The sequence below is a fragment of the Ranitomeya variabilis genome, chromosome 3 (genome assembly GCF_051348905.1).
Source record: "Ranitomeya variabilis isolate aRanVar5 chromosome 3, aRanVar5.hap1, whole genome shotgun sequence".
Lineage (NCBI taxonomy): Eukaryota > Metazoa > Chordata > Amphibia > Anura > Dendrobatidae > Ranitomeya > Ranitomeya variabilis.
The window spans coordinates 32875005-32890204 of NC_135234.1; the positions used below are offsets into that span (position 1 = coordinate 32875005).

The following is a 15200-nucleotide window of genomic DNA, read 5'->3' on the forward strand; positions in this document are numbered from 1 at the left end:
AGAGCCACCACACATAGACGTATCCAGGACATGGGCTACAAGTGTCACATTCCTTGTGTCAGGCCACTCATGACCAATAGACAATGCCAGAAGCGTCTTACCTGGGCCAAGAAGAAAAAGAACTGGACTGTTGCTCAGTGGTCCAAGGTGTTGTTTTCAGATGAAAGTAAAGTTTGCATTTCATTTGGAAATCAAGGTCCCAGAGTCTGGAGGAAGAGTGGAGAGGCCACAATCCAAGCTGCTGGAGGTCTAGTGTGAAGTCTCCACAATCAGTGATGGTTTGGGGAGCCATGTCATCTGCTGGTGTAGGTCCACTGTGTTTTATCAAGACCAAAGTCAGCGCAGCCGTCTACCAGGAAATGTTAGAGCACTTCATGCTTCCCTCTGCCGACAAGCTTTTTGGAGATGGAAATGTCATTCTCCAGCAGGACTTGGCTCCTGTCCACACTGCCAAAAGTACTATTTACCTGGTTTACAAACAACAGTATCACTGTGCTTGATTGGCAGCAAACTCGCCTGACCTTAACCCCATAGAGAATCTGTGGAGTATTGTCAAGAAGAAGATGAGACCCCAGACCCAACAATGCAGACGAGCTGAAGGCTGCTATCAAAGCAACCTGGGCTTCCATAACCCCTCAGCAGTGCCCCAGGCTGATCACCTCCATAACACGCCGCATTGATGCAGTAATTGATGCAAAAGGAGCCTGGCCAAGTAGTGAGTGCATTTACTGAACATACATTTCAGTAGGCCAACATTTCAGATTTTAAAATCATTTTTCAAGCTGGTGTTATAAAGTATTCTAATTTACTGAGATAATGACTTTTGGGTTTTCATTGGCTGTAAGCCATAATCATCAACATTAACAGAAATAAACACGTGAAATAGATCACTCTGTGTGTAATGACTCTATAGAATATATGAGATTCACTTTTTGTATTCAAGAACTGAAGTAAATTAACTTTTTGATGATATTCTAATTTAGTGAGAAGTACCTGTATCTGTATATATGAGCGCAGATGACGGTGGGGGGTGAGGGGTGATTACTGGGGATGAGGTGCCATATGTTAATCACTGGAGGGCAATATGAACGTTTGTTATACACGGGGGGGCAATATGGACGGGTGTTTTACACAGGGGTGAGGGGCGGATGTTACACACCGGAGGTAATGTGACTGAATGAAAAAAACAGAATTCAGTAATCAAAGTGTGTCCCAATACTTTTCTCCATATAGAGAAGTTTTCGTAGTAACACAACACTTTACAATGACAGATCAGAACTGTGAAGTTACCTCTTTAGATCCACCGTGGTGACGCTGAATATGACGCCCTTCAGCCAGAGAATCATAAATAAACGCTGAGAAAACGGACAGTTACCAATACTTTCTCCATCACTTCCAGCCTGAAAATAAGCCCAGAATTAAAGGAATAGTCTCATTTCACTAAATTGCTTTAGTTATTTAGACGGCATAAAAATAACAGGTTTACAATAGATTTGTCTTTTATATCTACTGTCATTCTCCTCCAATAACAGCTTTTATCTTTCATAGTGTACAGCTAGTTTTCACTGAGCTTGACCACTGGACCCTGAGAGAGTGCAGTAGATACATTCCAGGAAAGCAGTTAACTCCTAACATACCAGACAGCTTTCTTTCTCTACAGAACTCATCTGCTCATCTCCCTCTCCCCTCACAACTTCTGACTGAGATGCTATTATAAATCTTTCAAAATCACCGGCCCTTCAGCATTGGTTTCTCCCAGATCCGGTCTCCTAATCACTGCTCTCACTTTCCTGAGCTGAGTGCTTGTTCAAATGCCCTGTTGTTGTGAAATTGGATTTTGGGCTCCCCCGGTGGCCACTGGTGGAATTGAACTGGTGTGCATCATCCTCTCTGTTCACCTGTTTCCATCAGGATGTGGGAGTCGCTATTTAGCCTTGCTCCTCTGTCACTTCCATGCCGGTCAACATTGTAATCAGAAGCCTTTCTGTGCATGTTCCTGCTGCTAGACAACTCCCAGCTAAGTTGGACTTTAGTCCTTGTTTGTTTTTGCATTTTGTTCCAGTTCACAGCTGTAGTTTCGTTTCTGTGTCTGGAAAGCTCTTGTGATCTGAAATTGCCACTCTGATGTTATGAGTTAATACTAGAGTCTTAAAGTAATTTCAGGATGGAGTTTTGATAGGGTTTTCAGCTGACCATGAAAGTGCCCTTTCTGTCTTCCTGCTATCTAGTAAGCGGACCTCAATTTTGCTAAACCTATTTTCATACTACGTTTGTCATTTCATCTAAAATCACCGCCAATATTTGTGGGGGCCTCTGTCTGCCTTTCGGGGAAATTTCTCTAGAGGTGAGCCAGGACTATATTTTCCTCTGCCAGGATTAGTTAGTCCTCCGGCCGGCGCTGGGCGTCTAGGGATAAAACGCAGGCTACGCTACCCGGCTACTGTTAGTTGTGCGGCAGGTTTAGTTCATGGTCAGTTTTAGTTTCCATCCTTCCAAGAGCTAGTTCTTATGTTTGCTGGGCTATGTTCTCTTGCCATTGAGAACCATAACACCCTGTTATCTCTGTGTAAATACAAGGATAGCAGTGTAGACTCATAACACACCACTGATGGCTCAATGTGTTATAGCAGATCGTGTGATGAGCTTTATAGCTCTACAAATACTACAGTTCTGTTACTCACAAGAACTATCACTCACCGAGAAGAGCCCGTCCTGCCAGAGACCTGGCATTATGGAGAGTTCAGAGCTCTGTGCTGCTCAAGAGACAACTTGAGAATAATCTGTTCCACAAGTGGAATCTAATTTATCAAAATTTAGACTAGTGCTCCATTTCTTTATTGCCTTTGTACCTGTTTTTTGTCTAATTCATTATTCTTTTTGTGCCTTTTTTAAGTCTATTTTATACAGTATGCTCTCATCTGGGTTTTTTTTGTTTTCCGCTTTGTGGGTAGAGTTTAACAATTCATCAATTTGCGACTTTTTAAAGTTGAAAATATATTAACTTTATTTGATATACAAAGCAAGATATAAAAAGCTGTCAGTGGAGATACACGTACAAAATATACCGCAACCAACAGGTTTGCACTAGTCCAATACAGAAAGTTCTCATGTAAATCCCTTGCATTTGTGCAAATGTATTGTGTTACATGTGACTAGCAATCTAACGTCATAGGGGATCTTTCCTTTACCCTAATAGATATAAGGGTAAGGACTTTTTATGTGAACTTTCTGTATTGGACTAGTGCAAACCTGTTTGTTGCGGTATATTTTGCACGTGTATCTCCATTGACAACTTTTTAAACCTTGCTTTGTATAACAAAAAAAGTTAAAATGTAAAATGATATATCGGGTGCAAGTTGCTTGACTTGATGGCAGTGACATTCACGCCATGATCTGTGCATAAATAATACAATTTACGTCTCCATTTACCTGTCCCTTTTCTTGACATGATTTATACCTGTTGAGGCATGTAAGTGTCTAATACAAGTAATGCATTTTCTGCATTTCTTGGAGCAATTAGCTATAGATTTCGTTGGCATTTTCTCTGTAAAATGATTTTGATGGGATCTGCATAAATTCATGGTCAGTTTGGCTCCCCCTAGTGGCCACTTTTTAGAGATTTTTTTTTGAAGAGGATGGTCAACACATTACAACAACCCCACCCTTATTTCCTATAAGGACAGATGGACTCCCCCAGAGCAGACAGAAAAGATAATATAATATAGACAGTATGACAGCAAAGAGGTTGCTCAGGAATTTAAAAAAATTGTCAAAAAGCAGAAAATGTGCAAAAAAAATAAAAAATTTTAAAAATGTATCCATGCGCCCCGATTGTCTTTACTTCCTTGGTGCATCAGCAGGTCAACCTGCATGGATGGCACAAGGCCAGAGATTGACTGCAGCGGTCATGTGAGTGTAGGCTGCCATTTTGGCATGAATATGAATAGCAGCCCTTGGGCTTTATAAGAGAAGGTTAATTTCACTATACACTATATATCTCACTGGTGTACACGGTATAGAACAAGAGATCACACTATCGAAGGTTCAAATCCTCTCTAGTGAATAAAAAAAATATATATATATTTTTAAAATTTAAAATAAAGTAATAAAAAAGCAGAATAAATATATTTGGTATCGCCGCAACCATAAAGCTCCAGCCTGTCAAAATATAAAAATAATTAACCAGAATAGTAAACAAAAAAAACCCAAAAAACTGAAACTCCAGAATTGACGTTTTTTAGGTCACTGCAGCTAAAAAAAATGTACAGCCAAAATAAAATTTAGTATACGCCCCAAAATAGGAACACTACAAACTACACAGAAAAAACAAGACCTCACATCTCATAATTATGGATCTCAGAAAATGGCGACACAAACCGAAAAGTTCTCTTTTACAAAGTTCTGAACTTTGTTTTTTAGAACTTTAAAGTATAAATGAATGATAAAAATATACCGTAAATAAAGTATGAAAAACAACTACACAAGTTTGGTATCGCCGTAATCGCACTGACATGGAGAGTTGTGCTGCCAGGTCATTTATACTACTGTAAAAACTGTAAAAACAAAATTAATAAGCCAACAGAACAATTGAGTCATTTTTTTAACTACCGTATTTCACTGCACTAGAAGTTTTTTCCCCTTTTTTCCTGGTACATTAAATCGAGTCATTCAAAACTAGAACTTGTCCCACAAAAATCAGGCCCTCATACGGCCGTGTCGATGGAAAAAAATAAGTTACAGCTCTTGGAAAACGGGGAAGGAAAAATCAAAAGTGCAAAAATGAAAAGGTAGAGCAGTCCAGGCTCATACATTTTGCAGCTCTCTGCGCACCGACACTGTATGGGGTCCGTATTCCAAAGCTTTAGTCACTGCGGAGTTGCTGTATGGGGTCTGTCAGAGCTTTAGTCACTGCGGTGCTGCTGTATGGGGTCTGTCAGAGCTTTAGTCACTACGGTATTGCTGCATGGGGTCTGTCAGAGCTTTAGTCACTGCGGTGCTGCTGTATGGCGTCTGTCAGAGCTTTAGTCACTGCGGTGCTGCTGTATGGAGTCTGTCAGAGCTTTAGTCACTGCGGTGCTGCTGTATGGGGTCTGTCAGAGCTTTAGTCACTACAGTGTTGCTGTATGGGGTCTGTCAGAGCTTTAGTCACTGCGGTGTTGCTGTATGGGGTCTGTCAGAGCTTTAGTCACTGCGGTGTTGCTGTATGGGGTCTGTCAGAGCTTTAGTCACTACGGTATTGCTGCATGGGGTCTGTCAGAGCTTTAGTCACTGCGGTGCTGCTGTATGGCGTCTGTCAGAGCTTTAGTCACTGCGGTGCTGCTGTACGGAGTCTGTCAGAGCTTTAGTCACTGCGGTGCTGCTGTATGGGGTCTGTCAGAGCTTTAGTCACTACAGTGTTGCTGTATGGGGTCTGTCAGAGCTTTAGTCACTGCGGTGTTGCTGTATGGGGTCTGTCAGAGCTTTAGTCACTGCGGTGTTGCTGTATGGGGTCTGTCAGAGCTTTAGTCACTGCGGTGTTGCTGTATGGGGTCTGTCAGAGCTTTAGTCACTGCGGTGTTGCTGTATGGGGTCTGTCAGAGCTTTAGTCACTGCGGTGCTGCTGTATGGGGTCTGTCAGAGCTTTAGTCACTGCGGTGTTGCTGTATGGGGTCTGTCAGAGCTTTATTCATGCGGTGTTCCTGTATGGGGTCTGTCAGAGCTTTAGTGACTGCAGTGTTGCTGTATGGGGTCTGTCAGAGCTTTAGTCACTGCGGTGTTGCTGTATGGGGTCTGTCAGAGCTTTAGTCACTACGGTGTTGCTGTATGGGGTCTGTCAGAGCTTTAGTCACTGCGGTGCTGCTGTATGGGGTCTGTCAAAGCTTTAGTCACTGCGGTGTTGCTGTATGGGGTCTGTCAGAGCTTTATTCAATGCGGTGTTCCTGTATGGGGTCTGTCAGAGCTTTAGTCACTGCAGTGCTGCTGTATGGGGTCTGTCAGAGCTTTAGTCACTGTGGTGTTGCTGTATGGGGTCTGTCAGAGCTTTAGTCACTGCGGTGTTGCTGTATGGGGTCTGTCAGAGCTTTAGTCACTACGGTATTGCTGCATGGGGTCTGTCAGAGCTTTAGTCACTGCGGTGCTGCTGTATGGCGTCTGTCAGAGCTTTAGTCACTGCGGTGCTGCTGTATGGAGTCTGTCAGAGCTTTAGTCACTGCGGTGCTGCTGTATGGGGTCTGTCAGAGCTTTAGTCACTACAGTGTTGCTGTATGGGGTCTGTCAGAGCTTTAGTCACTGCGGTGTTGCTGTATGGGGTCTGTCAGAGCTTTAGTCACTGCGGTGTTGCTGTATGGGGTCTGTCAAAGCTTTAGTCACTACAGTATTGCTGCATGGGGTCTGTCAGAGCTTTAGTCACTGCGGTGCTGCTGTATGGCGTCTGTCAGAGCTTTAGTCACTGCGGTGCTGCTGTATGGAGTCTGTCAGAGCTTTAGTCACTGCGGTGCTGCTGTATGGGGTCTGTCAGAGCTTTAGTCACTACAGTGTTGCTGTATGGGGTCTGTCAGAGCTTTAGTCACTGCGGTGTTGCTGTATGGGGTCTGTCAGAGCTTTAGTCACTGCGGTGTTGCTGTATGGGGTCTGTCAGAGCTTTAGTCACTGCGGTGTTGCTGTATGGGGTCTGTCAGAGCTTTAGTCACTGCGGTGTTGCTGTATGGGGTCTGTCAGAGCTTTAGTCACTACGGTGTTGCTGTATGGGGTCTGTCAGAGCTTTAGTCACTGCGGTGCTGCTGTATGGGGTCTGTCAAAGCTTTAGTCACTGCGGTGTTGCTGTATGGGGTCTGTCAGAGCTTTATTCAATGCGGTGTTCCTGTATGGGGTCTGTCAGAGCTTTAGTCACTGCGGTGTTGCTGTATGGGGTCTGTCGGACAATGCCGCTATAATACGACACGTGATGGTGCCGTGATGGCTCTCCATGTATAATCGGAGCTAGAGGGCCAGTACGGGCCAGTATTACGGATCATGATATGGCCATGTACATTAGGCCGCAGCCTTTCTGCACCTCTCCCGCTATAACTAGGGTACACGGACTAATGGAAGCATCCGGACAAATCTCAGTACCGTGTGACACAATGTAACAGCGGCTCCAGAGATGCAATTCTCACTTTTCATGTAATGTGACAAGTTTACGTTCCTGGAGCAGATCCACAACAAACACAGGCCCAGCCCGGGCGGCGAGGGACGAGTGACCTTGCTGTAAGGAGCCGGGCATACATTTATCAGGGTTGTACAGCACAATTTACAGCTCGGACGACAAGTTCCTGGGAACCGCACGTTTTCCTCATTTGTGACCCATTGTCCTGGCAACAGTAAATTTCACTAACGCACAAGGGTGAGGATTTCTCGGTAATTTTCCACACGGTCTGGTACTTAGTTACTATAGAGAGAGGAACCAGACAATCTCTTTATAACAGGTAGATGACAAGGGACTACAAACCGATACGTTTCATCTACCCCGTCATCCAGAGGGCAACTATGGCATCAAATGTTGGCAAGGTGTGGGGGCGCCGAGGAAGCAGGAGCTCAGGGCCATGGTGCCTGTGGAGGCCTAGAGGCTGGTAGAAGGTGCGCCGGATCTGAAAATCTCACAGGGAGCCCCAACAGGAACACACACGACACCGGTAATAAAGTAATTCACAAACGTTTTGCAAACTTTTGATGACAACAGTTGGAATGGCAGGATCTCTCCCGATCTTCCTTCTACCTCTGGACGCGCTCAGACGACACCTCCTCTGGCACAACAATCTCAGGTTCTCACTGAGACCCACCCAGGTCTGTAGCTCCATACATGCTGTCTTCTCTGGTGGTCTTCACACAGGTGAAGATGTGAGCGCTGCGGCCCTTTAGACAGATGATAGATAGATGATAAATAAATGGTAGATAGAGTGGTGTAACTAGAGTTCGATGGTCCCCGATGCAAAATTTGGACCTGTGTCGTTCCCCTACATATTGGTCAGATGTATGAGCCCTTGTAGCATTCTAAATAATATAAAGATGTACATGTTTAGTGTTTACCCCCTTCATGTAGTAATGTTGTGGTTACCACTGCAGCCTTGGAGTATTTCATTACTCACAGGGAGCCATGATCACTGCCGGACCTGATGAATCAGGACATGTTACTATTACATGTTAGCATTCTACCATCTAGTGGTCAGAACTAGTATTACAAGACTTGCACATATCCCATAAACAGTATATTAGCACAGTATACATAATATTTTTATTTCCTATAGAATATACAAGACAAAAGCCAACAAATATTTATAAATCATCATCACAATATTGATAGCAGCAAAGAAATCTATCAGAGATGTTGATCGTAAGTTGATCTTTCATGTTGGACGTGGTGTCCTCGTCTGTTAAGCAGGTTAATGCTGCCGAGCAGAAGAAACTGAAAAGTAGAAGTCACTTAAGTCGCATAAAATGTCTAATTCAAGTGTCAGCGTCATTATCCTGTACCCCGAGTGTCAGTGTCATTATCCTGTACCCCCAGTGTCAGTGTCATTATCCTGTACCCCAAGTGTCAGTGTCATTATCCTGTACCCCCAGTGTCAGTGTCATTATCCTGTACCCCGAGTGTCAGTGTCATTATCCTGTACCCCGAGTGTCAGTGTCATTATCCTGTACCCCGAGTGTCAGTGTCATTATCCTGTACCCCCAGTGTCAGTGTCATTATCCTGTACCCCGAGTGTCAGTGTCATTATCCTGTACCCCGAGTGTCAGTGTCATTATCCTGTACCCCGAGTGTCAGTGTCATTATCCTGTACCCCCAGTGTCAGTGTCATTATCCTGTACCCCCAGTGTCAGTGTCATTATCCTGTACCCCCAGTGTCAGTGTCATTATCCTGTACCCCGAGTGTCAGTGTCATTATCCTGTACCCCAGTGTCAGTGTCATTATCCTGTACCCCGAGTGTCAGTGTCATTATCCTGTACCCCGAGTGTCAGCGTCATTATCCTGTACCCCGAGTGTCAGTGTCATTATCCTGTACCCCCAGTGTCAGTGTCATTATCCTGTACCCCGAGTGTCAGTGTCATTATCCTGTACCCCGAGTGTCAGTGTCATTATCCTGTACCCCGAGTGTCAGTGTCATTATCCTGTTCCCCCAGTGTCAGTGTCATTATCCTGTACCCCCAGTGTCAGTGTCATTATCCTGTACCCCGAGTGTCAGTGTCATTATCCTGTACCCCGAGTGTGTGTCATTATCCTGTACCCCGAGTGTCAGTGTCATTATCCTGTACCCCGAGTGTCAGTGTCATTATCCTGTACCCCCAGTGTCAGTGTCATTATCCTGTACCCCGAGTGTCAGTGTCATTATCCTGTACCCCCAGTGTCAGGGTCATTATCCTGTACCCCGAGTGTGTGTCATTATCCTGTACCCCGAGTGTCAGTGTCATTATCCTGTACCCCGAGTGTCAGTGTCATTATCCTGTACCCCCAGTGTCAGTGTCATTATCCTGTACCCCGAGTGTCAGTGTCATTATCCTGTACCCCCAGTGTCAGTGTCATTATCCTGTACCCCGAGTCTCAGTGTCATTATCCTGTACCCCCAGTGTCAGTGTCATTATCCTGTACCCCCAGTGTCAGTGTCATTATCCTGTACCCTGAGTGTCAGTGTCATTATCCTGTACCCCCAGTGTCAGTGTCATTGTCCTGTACCCCCAGTGTCAGGGTCATTATCCTGTACCCCGAGTGTGTGTCATTATCCTGTACCCCGAGTGTCAGTGTCATTATCCTGTACCCCCAGTGTCAGTGTCATTATCCTGTACCCCGAGTGTGTGTCATTATCCTGTACCCCGAGTGTCAGTGTCATTATCCTGTACCCCCAGTGTCAGCGTCATTATCCTGTACCCCGAGTGTCAGTGTCATTATCCTGTACCCCCAGTGTCATTATCCTGTACCCCCAGTGTCAGTGTCATTATCCTGTACCCCCAGTGTCAGTGTCATCCTGTACCCCGAGTGTCAGTGTCATTATCCTGTACCCCGAGTGTGTGTCATTATCCTGTACCCCCAGTGTCAGGGTCATTATCCTGTACCCCGAGTGTGTGTCATTATCCTGTACCCCAAGTGTCAGTGTCATTATCCTGTACCCCGAGTGTCAGTGTCATTATCCTGTACCCCCAGTGTCAGTGTCATTATCCTGTACCCCCAGTGTCAGTGTCATTATCCTGTACCCCGAGTGTCAGTGTCATTATCCTGTACCCCCAGTGTCAGTGTCATTATCCTGTACCCCGAGTGTCAGTGTCATTATCCTGTACCCCGACTGTCAGTGTCATTATCCTGTACCCCGAGTGTCAGTGTCATTATCCTGTACCCCGAGTATCAGTGTCATTATCCTGTACCCCAGTGTCAGTGTCATTATCCTGTACCCCGACTGTCAGTGTCATTATCCTGTACCCCGAGTATCAGTGTCATTATCCTGTACCCTGAGTGTCAAGTGTGTCAGAACCACACTACATACTATGTAAATTTATAGGGGCTTACACTTCATAGTATAAGGGGTCCGTGCCACCTTGAAGTATTTTACACTTACGTTATTTAAGAGCTATTCCTTGAGACATCAGGTGTCCGGTAACTATTGATCTGGATTCCTAAGAGTCTTTATAATAGAAGACGTCCCAGATTATAGAGAGACCACTCTGAGGCCTCTACCCCCGGGGCAGTGTGGGGACCCCAAGTGCCCAACTAAATATCTACTATAATCAGGGCCGTATTTACAGTTTCTGCTGCCCTAGGCACTTTTAGTGCTGCCTCCCCCATTGATGAGTATGACACTATCGGCAGTGACTTTGGCAATAATTGCTGATGTGAAAGTCGCCTTTTGCAGCAGATCCGGCAGTTTTTCCGCATCTGCCGTGTAACGGATCGCTTACGGCAACACTGCGTTCGGCCTCATTCATTCCCTATGGGACTTGCGGACATGTGCGGCACTTGTGGTTTTGCCGCGATCCGGTAAATGCGGTATTTGCAGCAATTGAAAAAAACGCTGCTAGCAGTGTTTTTTGTCTCACCCAAAGTGCAAAACTGCAAGTGCAGCACAAGTCAGCAAGTAGCCATCACTACCTGTTCCTGCACCTTGCTAGCTCATCCCTAACCATCCCTCTGACCTAAAACTACACTATAAAGCTTTAGAAAAACAATTTATTAACTGACATATTCCTCCGATAATGAGGGCTCCAGGCTACGGCGTAGACAGGGACGGGCAGTCTCCGGGTCTCCATCCACTCTGTGCACTCAGTCCCTGCCTCACTGCCTGTGCTGCACTGTGCACAGACCTCCCTCCAACGGACCCGGTAATCGCCGCTCGCAGTAGCATACCAGCAGAGGTGTATCTAGGGTTTCTGGCACCAGGGGCAAGAATTCAGTCTGGCGCCCCTCAAACCCCCCCCCCAAGGACATATGCGATTTTCACACTTAGACATGTACCCACGAGCTCCTCTCCCTAATGCTCTCAATGTTCAGTGAGAAGCTGAGAGAAGCGGGAAGAGAAGCTCGTTGTCACAGGACCATGAGTATGAAAATCACATATGAGTGAAGAGTCCATGTGACGACTACTGGAACCTGCAGAGCTGAATCCTGACATCGCAGCTTCTGAATTCTCACAACGGATGCACTGCACACTTTTAGGATTCTCCCTTGCCGGTGGACTGTAATTGTAGCAATATGTTATATGTTCATGTGGCCTCTAGGGGTCTCACTACTTTTATGTGTGTTCTATATTCTTTGTTTTGGAACTTGTTGGATGTTGTTGTACATGGGATTCATGTAATGGAGGTTGAGACATGATGTGAATAAAGAGCCTGAAGATACTCACAGAGTGTGATTCATGACAGGATTCATCAAACAGAACATGGTGGCAGCCGGGCACAGAACCTGCAAATTCTCAGAGCTTATATGAGGCTGGAACTGCACAGATCACTGCAACTGTAAGTACAGATTCCCTGACAGTACAGCAAAATGGAGACTGGTCTGAAGCCCCCTCAGAGACTGGATGTCACTTCATGTAATCTGTCCAAGACTTGGAGACATTGGAAGGAAGAGTTTACACTGTATGTGGATCTGACTGTGGGCCCCACTGACGACAAACGGAAAGTAAAGCTGTTTTATTACCTAATTGGGGAAAATGGCAGAGAATTAGCCCACACCTTGCTCCCAGACACAGACAACCTCCTCCTAGCAGACATTGTGCAGGCATTTGATAAACACTGTGACCCAAAGAAGAATGAGACAGTGGAAAGATATAAGTTTTTCACAAGACATCAGGAGGATGGTGAAAATGTGGACAGATATCTGACAGAGCTGAGGAGACTTGCAGAAACATGTGGCTTTGGAGAGATCAGGGACAGTCTAATCAAGGACAGAATGGTGTGTGGCATAAAGGACAGTCATCTCAAAGAAAGATTACTGAGAGAGGAAGGCATGACTTTAGAGAAATGTATGCAAATCTGCAGGGCTGCTGAGCTCACACAGCACAGCCTGAAGATGATGGCAGGCACCAGTGAGAATGATGATGACAAGGTACATGCAGTATCTATGAAAGGAAAGACAGGACCAGACTACCCTATAAACACTGTCCACTGCAAGTATTGTGGGAAAAGACATGAGAGAGACAAAACCAAGTGTCCAGCATATGGGGAAACCTGCAGGTCATGTGGCAAGAAGAATCATTACACTGCTGTCTGCAGGCAGGGAAGAGGCAAACAGTACAGACAGCTCCACACTGTGACACCAGACACTGACAGTGCAGAGGACATTACATGGCTACAAATGCAGTCTACAACAGAGAAAGTCAATGTAGTCGGGCAGTCAGTAGTGAAGGATGCCAAGCAGCTTTATGCAACATTCTTGTTGGATGAGAAGCCCATTAGATTTCAGCTGGATTGTGGAGCAAGCTGCAATGTAATTTCATTTGATCTGCTAAACAAACAGGTTTCTATTGAGCCAACTGACAAGGTACTGGTGATGTACAACAAAAGTGTTCTGAAACCAATGGGGACATGTAAGCTAAAAATACGAAACCCATGTAACAGAAAGAGTTATAGAGTTGAATTTACCGTGTTACGGGGTGGTAACCATGTACCATTACTGGGAGTAAAAGCAGTTCAGGCAATGGACTTAATAAAAGTACAGTCTCAGAACATTATGTCTGTTGAAGTTGCCCAGGATATACAAAATCCAAAACTAAATGCAGAGCACAACTTGGACATGAAGAAAATAAAAGCAGAGTATGCCGATGTATTTGAAGGTGATGGGTGCTTTGAAGGTAAATATAGGCTAGAAATTGACAACACAGTGCAGCCCACCAGATTACCTACAAGAAGAGTGCCTGTAGCTTTAATGCAACCGCTGAAAGTAGAACTGCAAGATCTACAGAGAAGAGGCATGATAGCACCAGTCCATAAGAGCACAGATTGGATCAGCAGTTTGGTCATAGTGCAGAAACCATCGGGCACGTTAAGAATATGTATTGATCCTAAGCCACTCAACAAGGCGATGAAACGAAATCATTACCCAATGCCAACATTAGATGATGTCCTACCAGATTTATCAAAGGCTAAAATATTTTCTGTATGTGATGTAAAAAATGGATTCTGGCATGTGGCCCTGACTGAAGATTCAAGTTTATTGACAACATTTTCTTCACCATTTGGACGCTTTAAATGGCTGAAAATGCCCATGGGACTAAAACTTCTCCAGAGATATTCCAGCAGAAATTGATGCAGGCTTTGGAAGGACTTACTGGAGTGAAGACAATAGCGGATGATATCCTAGTAGTGGGAGAAGGTGAAAATATGGAATCTGCAGTCAAGGATCACGATCAGAAGATGATACAATTTTTGGACAGATGCAGAGAAAAAAACATAAAGCTGAATTTGGACAAATTCAAATTGAAAATGACAGAAATGGCCTATATTGGTCATCGACTGACTTCAACTGGGGTCAAAGTGGATCCTGAAAAGGTGAGAGCAATACAAGATTTGCCTACCCCTACTGATGTTTCTGGAGTACAACGATTTTTGGGCATGGTGAATTATCTCTCAAAATTTTGCAGACATCTGTCAGACATGTGTGAGCCACTGAGACAGCTAACCCACAAAGATGTGCGCTGGGAATGGACAGAAAGCCAGGAGACTGCTTTCCGAGCAGTAAAGAATGCCATTGCAGATACAGCAACCCTAAAGTATTTCGATCCAGATCGAGAAGTGGTGGTACAATGTGATGCTTCGGAAAAAGGCCTTGGAGCCACATTAATGCAGAACAAACAGCCAATTACATTTGCAAGCAGAGCCCTTACAACAACAGAGCAGGGATATGTGCAGATTGAGAAGGAACTACTGGCTGTGGTATTTGGGATGGAGAAGTTTCACCAGTACACCTATGGTCGACAGGTAACAGTGCAGTCGGATCACAAACCATTGGAGAGCATTACAAAGAAACCATTACTAAATGCCCCAAAGAGACTACAGCGCATGCTGTTGCGACTTCAGAAATATGATGTTGACATCGGGTACTGTCCAGGAAGAGACTTAGGGTATGTTCACACGCTGCGGTTTTTGCTGCGGATCCGCAGCGGATTTGCACTGCGGATCCGCAGCTTTTTTCCATGTAGGTTACAGTACAATGTAACCCAATGGAAAACAAAACCCGCTGTGCCGACGATCCTTTTTTCCCCAGGCAAATCCGCAGCGGTTTTGCCTGCAGAAAAAAGAAGTACCTGTCAATTCTTTCTGCGGATTCTGCTGCGGGTTTCCAGCAGCCCCAATAGGAAACTGAAGTTGGAAACCTGCAGTGGAATCCGCAGAAGAAAAAGGATCAAAAACCGCAGCGAAAAATCAGTGCGGATTTTAGCTGCGGTTTTTCAAAACAGGACCTGAAAAAAAAAGGATGAAAAAAAGGATCGTGTGAACGTAGCCTAACTGATTGCAGATACGCTAAGCAGAGCTTACCTTCCTAGCACAAATGATGAGGAGGAAGACATTGAAACCATCAATATGTGTAACTACCTTGCAGTGTCAAAAGAAAAGGTCAAGCAAATCCAGACTTTTACAGAGAAGGATAAAAGTCTCCAGAGTTTAAAGACTGTCATCTTGCAGGGCTGGCCAAAATACAAGCAGCATGCTCCGAGGGAAGTCTCACCATTCTTCCACATAAGAGATGAATTGTCAGTGCAGC

The 15200-nt window shown here is 45.0% G+C and overlaps 1 protein-coding gene across 2 annotated transcripts in view; it reads right to left on the reverse strand.

The window, feature by feature from the left end:
• CLIC6 (chloride intracellular channel 6) overlaps positions 1-15200 on the reverse strand; it is a 178075-nt gene that overhangs the window by 14013 nt on the left and 148862 nt on the right. For both annotated transcript variants that reach the window (XM_077293902.1, XM_077293903.1), the window contains exon 2: positions 1291-1400. In XM_077293902.1, coding sequence (XP_077150017.1) covers positions 1291-1400 — 110 coding nt within the window. The remainder of the gene's footprint in view (positions 1-1290; positions 1401-15200) is intronic.